General features: G+C 42.9%; 1 protein-coding gene across 4 annotated transcripts in view; it reads left to right on the top strand.

Moving 5' to 3' along the window:
• znf423 (zinc finger protein 423) overlaps positions 1–2890 on the top strand; it is a 191948-nt gene extending 189058 nt beyond the window's left edge. For 3 of the 4 annotated variants that reach the window (XM_080760911.1, XM_080760912.1, XM_080760913.1), the window contains one exon: positions 1764–2889. In XM_080760911.1, coding sequence (XP_080617037.1) covers positions 1764–1793 — 30 coding nt within the window. In that variant the 3' untranslated portion in view covers positions 1794–2889. Of the gene's footprint in view, positions 1–1763 lie in introns of all 4 variants that reach the window. The other variant, XM_080760910.1, reaches the window with a different exon arrangement.
• The last annotated feature ends 3836 nt before the right edge of the window (positions 2891–6726 follow it).

Genomic DNA, 6726 nt, shown 5'->3' on the forward strand with positions numbered 1-6726 from the left:
GAGCCTATCTGTGTGCGAGAGAGATTAATCTGAGAAAGCTGCTTTTACTGGGCTGATTGGGGTGTGTGTGTGTGTGTGTGTGTGTGTGTGTGTGTGTGTGTGTGTGTGTGTGTGTGTGTGTGTGTGTGTGTGTGTGTGTGTGTGTGTGTGTGTGTGTGTGTGTGTGTGTGTGTGTGTGTGTGTGTGTGTGTGTGTGTGTGTGTGTGTGTGTGTGTGTGTGAGAGAGACAGACAGAGAGAAGTGGGGGATGATTTGCTATATTTCAGTGGGGATGTGTTGTGTATATGAGAGAGAGAGAGAGAGAGAGAGAGAGAGACTTTCATGGGAGTACAATATAGTCTTGGGAAAACAAGAGATCCAGGCCTTACACACACACACACACACACACACACACACACACACACACACACACACACACACACACACACACACACACGTGATGCTAACTCTGTTCCAAATCCAGATTATCACAGGTTCTATTCCCCACTGCAGCTGATATGAACGGGTGACAGAGGGTGTGTGTGTGTGTGTGTGTGCGTGTGCGTGTGCGTGCATGCGTGCATGCGTGCGCATACAGTGATATCACAGGCCCTCACTCTCCCAGTAACCCCATTTAATGATGTGTGATGAATAGCAATGTTAAATATGTGATAATGTATGTATAATTACAAGTGTCTACTTTCTTCATATGTGAAAGGGTTTGTGTGTGTGTGTGTGTGTGTGTGTGTGTGTGTGAACTGTAGTGTGTGCTTGCACATGTATATGCCTGGGTTCTGGAACAATTTCTTAATTTCTCTGAACCAGAGCTACTGCAGAGAAACATGTACTTCATGTAAGTCTTATGTAAAGTACGTGATTTTCTTTCCGCCGGCCACTCGGTGGGCGGTTCTTGTCTTTGTTTTTTACTGAGGATTAGCCTAGAAATAAGTTTAGGGTTAGGCATAGTTTTACTGAGGTTCTAAGTTTAGAAATAGGCTATGGTTTTAGCACTGTTTTACTGAGGTTCTACGCTTGTTATGAATAAAGTTAGGTGTACTCGTTGAGGCAGAGTTTACCAAGGTTACGTTTAGGAATACCAGGCAGAGACTGTTCTATGCCGTTCTACCCGAGGCGACTGTGTGTATAGACTTAAAATTACGTTTCATTTTACGCTCTCAAGAGTTAAAGATCTACCTATAAGGGTCCATTTGGTTACCAACTCTCCATCACTTAGCTGGGGACCACCTGGAACCCCCTCAAGGCCCACTGGTTGAAAACCACTGCTCTAAGTCAGATACTCAGTTACACTTAGGCTGACTTAGCATTGCCTGCCTCACGTTACAATATCTCAAATAGTCAGCATTACTTGCCTCACGTTACAATATCTCAAATAGTTAACTTGTCCTTTACTTTCACTTTTTTGTTGTTGTTCTCTTCTCCCTTACTAACAGTGTGCTAAATAGAAAAGGGTTTGCTATACAGCGGGAGGCCTACACACACAGAAAGAAACCCCTCAGTGTTATATTCATACAGTTTGTATCACAGAAGACGTACAAATGGACCAGTTAAGGGTCCGCTTGGCTACACTTTTGCACGTGTTCAGAATGTAATTAACACCGAGGATCTTTATAGTGTATGTGTGTTTCTGCTCTTGCTTCTGTTCTACGGTGTGGGGGCCAGCAGAAAGCTGTGTGCGCACGTAGCCCATTATTTCTCCCATCATGTGTTCTCACATACACTTTCTCTCCTTCTCTCCCTCTCCCTCTCCCTCTCTCTCTCTCCAGAACCACACACTGAGTCAGCACGCGCAGTGAGACGGGCCCCGGCAGGATATCTCGGCTCAGCCCGGGCCCCCCGACCCAGAGGACGGCGGGGGACCCCTATCTCGACATCACAGCCAATCAAAGTGTCATTTGCTACTCACATGTAAAAACTCTAACGATCGCGCCACCGGGCGCAGCTATTAGGATCAGCGGGTGGAAAAGGAATATTAATGGGATGTGCTATTAAAAAAAATAAAAAAATAAAATAACGGGAGGAGAGAAACTGTAAGGGGGGAAAAGAAGAGAGATGAAGGGAAGGAAGAGAGAGGAAAAAGGTATTGTACGTGCAGTATTTTTTATTGTCCCCGTCGACTTGCCCCCCCCCCCCCCCAAAGCGCCCCACCTTGTCCGCTTCTCCTGCCCCTTCCTCCTCGTTCCACCCGACAAATACCCCATGTCACGTGTTTGTTTCGTTTTTTTAATAAAATTAAATAAAAATGACAGAAAATGAAATACCCTTTTGTTTTTTAATTGATTTCATTTATTTTTCTTTTTTTTTATAATGTAGGAACATGCTTCACTTCCTTCGTCTCCCTCGGTTGCTCATTGTATTCTACTTCCTAGGTGCACATTTATTTTCCCTTGTTTGTTTTGTTCGTCTTTGTTTTATTTGGGGTTTTTTTGGGTGGGGGGGGGGGGGGTTGCCATATTGCGCATTATTTTCTATCTTAATTTTATTTTTTTGTACCTTTTATTTCTTGCTGTAAGTAGGTACTCGTGCTGTGTTGTGATCGTTTGCCAGATGAAATATCCTTGAGTTGTTGGTTTTTTTGCACCCCCTGCTGCAACTTTCCTTTTTATGATTGTTATATATTTTTTGTTTTCATTTTTGTAATTACTATGAAAAAAGGCATAAAACTAAATAAAGTGGAGAAAAGCGTACAAGTGTTTTTTTTTGTTTAGTTATTTTTCTTTGGGCTGGGTTTACCAGTCTTTATGGGGCCTATAATGGTTATTGTAAAAAAATAAAATAAATATCATCGATTTCAGTGCGTCTGGTCAATGACTGCTTTTTAAATGTGAATTAACCAGACTGCAATAATCTAGTACAGTTTAAAAAAAAGAAAAAAAAGATAAAACAAATAAATAAATGATGAATAAAAAAAATGTGTGTGATGTATTTTGTTTGTTTGTTTATAGGTCTGTCTTCCAATTTTTTTACTGAAATTATATTGTACACACTTCTTTTAAAGAATGTCTGTGATTTTCCAAAAAGAGGAACATAATAGAAAGGAGTGGTGGATCCAGGCATGCAATTGGCAGAAGCGGTCCGTTTTGAACACAAAATGCCTCAAATCATGAACACAGCGTGCAATTTCCATCTTTTTTAGATTTTCATTGGTGGGCCAGTCATAATGGTCCCGCGGGCCTGATGTGGCCCGTGGGCCTGAGGTTGAGTATCACTGCCCCAGACCCCCGTCTGGCACTGGGCTGGCTGATCTGAGATCTGGAAGTACTCGGCTGCCCAAACACATGAGTGCTACTTAAAGACAGGACTGTCAGTAAAGTCATCACATCGACGCCAACAAAAATAGATCTAGACGTTTTCAGATGTTTGCTTGGGGGGGGGGGGGGGGGATGCAATGCAAATGAAAGACATATACTGTGTATCCCTATTCCCTGACATAATTTTATAGCTAAACAGACAGAATTCTATTTTATTTGAATGATGAAACCCAGCTGCCATTAATAGTTGGAAATGGAAATTGCGGAAATTGAGGAAATTGCGGAAATGGAAATTGCGGAAATGCGGAAATTGCGGAAATGGTAATTGCGGAAATGGTGGAAATGGAAATTGCGGAAATTGCGGAAATGGAAATTGAGGAAATTGCGGAAATGGAAATTGCGGAAATGGTAATTGCGGAAATTGCTCTTCAGTTATAGCTATCTATTTTCAGGTAGATTGTTTTATTTTACTCAGTCAGCCATATCACTACTAATTTTTTTTCATGAAAAAGGTCATAGCTGGGTAATCTATTTTCAGGCAAATTGTGTTTATTGTATTTTATTTTACTCAGCCATAACAATTTATTTTCTGTTAACCAACTTGCTGGCTGGCAGGCAGGCAGACAGCTACTCATAGACAGGCAGACAGACAGACAGCTACTCATGGAGAATTGGACAGGCAGGCAGTCAGACAGCTACTCATAGACAGGCAGACAGACAGGTACTCATGGAGAATTGGACAGGCAGGCAGACAGCTACTCATGGACAATTGGACAGGCAGGAAGGCAGACAGCTACTCATAGACAGACAGACAGCTACTCATGGACAATTGGACAGGCAGGAAGGCAGACAGCTACTCATAGACAGACAGACAGCTACTCATGGACAATTGGACAGGCAGGAAGGCAGACAGCTACTCATAGACAGGCAGACAGACAGCTACTCATGGACAATTAGGCAGGCAGACAGCTACTCATAGACAGGCAGACAGACAGCTACTCATGGACAATTAGGCAGGCAGGCAGACAGACAGCTACTCATGGACAATTGGACAGGCAGGCAGGCAGACAGACAGCTACTCATAGACAGGCAGGCAGACAGACAGCTACTCATAGACAGGCAGACAGTAAGACAGCTACTCATTGACAGACAGACAAATAACTACTCATGGACAGACAGACAGACAGACAGGCAGGCAGGCAAAGAGCTACTCATGTTATGTTATTATGTTATTATAACAGCTACTCATGTTATGTGCAATAATTTGTGCAGTTATGGAAACAGCTCTTTGTGTTTATGCAAGAAAATGTAACACATTTATTTATTTACATATTGTGTGCATGCACATTGTACTTTGATACATTTTGCGAAAATAAAGCAATTGAAAGAGAGAAGTTATCAAGTATCATTAATGTCGTAATTTTATCTACTGGCCCCTGGCCCCTTGCTATTTTTGTAATGTGGCCGACAGGTAAATCTATTTGAGTATCCCTGGTCTGGGGCCTTCCTCCCTGACAGAAGGCCTCTCTGAGTCATGCAGTCATCAGTTCCAGGAAAACCAGTCATTGGAACACATGGATAGACGCACATCACCCGCGGATCACCCGCGGATCTGTGGAATGCATTATTCAAATGCTAAAGCCTGTCTGCGCACCATATGACTTTTTCTAACAAGCTGCAAATGGATGAATCACACCCACATGTGTACGGCACATGGCCAATATTGTAATTTTAAAGGATGAAAAGACAGCATCTGGTGGCTGAGCACTTGTCTTAAATCATATAGACAGCCAACATGTTTACATTCAATGTTTGCCCTCCACCTCTGCCCAAGGTTCGATTTGCTTCAAGGGGGGGTAATTATTCAAAATGGAATTGAATAATAATTGCATTGAAAGCCAAAAGGCATAGTCCAGTTTTCGGTGAACATGTGCTTAAGAACACAGAGGTGTTCTGTGAGCAGTGACATCATGTTATAGTTTTCGGTGGTCACCTCTTCACCGACTTTGAATAGGCCTTTAAGGCCCACGCACTGACGCACACTCCAGTTTTAGGTGATAACCTACTCACTGTGGTGGTTGGAAAACTACAACATGACGTCACTGAGCCGTGGTGGTAAGCAACTCACTGCTCACCCCAACACATCTCTGTTTTTGAGGTATTTCAGCTATTAGTGTAGATTTTCGTCTTACACCAAGACATGACAATAAATGGAGAATTTACGTCATATTTGTCTGAGCATGTTACATCGTGATGATGTACAATGATAATAGCGCCCCTCACTTCACACGGGGGTGATTTTTACTAAACAACATCAATAAAAGGTAACCTTGCGTCATCAGACGTTCCATAGCCCGGTCTCTCTCTCTATCTCTCTCTCTCTCTCTCTCTCTCTCTCTCTCTCTCTCTCTAGGTGTATTTAAACATTATTATTAGCACCGGGGTTAGCTAAGGGATAGCTTGTATGGCTCTTGAGAAGGCAGTGGGGTGTAGTGTAACCCTCCTCATCACCCCTCTATCTCAGGACAGGACCAATACGGTTTGCTGCCACAATGACCTCAAGCCTTTCTGATTGATAACGATGTGTCGTCCCAAAGACCCCATGCCATGCCGTTGACCTACTGCATGTACGGGACAAATTGGTCAGTGGGTAATGGCCTCGACATGGGCCTGCATGCACTTTTGTCCTTGAATATTATATTCCCACTTGGCTCTGACACCAGGCTGGTTGTTGATTCAGACTCACACCATCAAGCATACTACACTGCACTGACTTCAGAGACCAGGAGGTGGATTATTGGCTGTCTTCTATGCACTTGATGGGGCAATATTTCATCTTGTGTAGCCTAAGGGGTCATAGACAGTACACAGACAGATGTGTCCGTGGCAAAGACTTGTCAAAGTTTAGATTTCCTTTTTACACACCATAATGTCCTTATTTTTGTCCTTTATTTTGATCACAAGAGTCGACAAGACCCAATTACTTAATGTGAGAATAAGACCCTTCAAGTATTTAATTAAATCTGCTCAAATTATTGTAGGCTATTCCAATGCAGATTATCTACAACCAAATCCTGAAGGTTGTGTGTTATTTAAATGTGTTCCCACATCTATCTATGCAAGCTTTGAGCAATCGATTTCTATCTCTTTAATCTCTTCTATCTCTTCTTTACAGTCATGCAAGGTGCCAACCTGACGGGGATGCGGGTATCTTCTCGGGCACAACACAGCATGCCACACGTGCCAACATCCACCCATGCATCTTGATCCTGTAATGAATAATGTGATTTGTTGTTGGGGTGCGCGGAATGAACGGGTTTGCGGATTGTGGTAATCTCGGTCTCCATGAAGGACATGCAATGATTAGCCTAACATTCGTTGATGGAAAGCTGTAGCCGAGATACGGCAGATTGGAAGCAGAAATAAATGAGTTGAGTCGCGTACCGATAAGCAACGAAAGTCCACACACACGTGTGAA

Source organism: Protomyctophum bolini (assembly GCF_963924005.1).
Source record: "Protomyctophum bolini genome assembly, chromosome: 4".
In the NCBI taxonomy this organism is placed as follows: Eukaryota; Metazoa; Chordata; class Actinopteri; order Myctophiformes; family Myctophidae; genus Protomyctophum; species Protomyctophum bolini.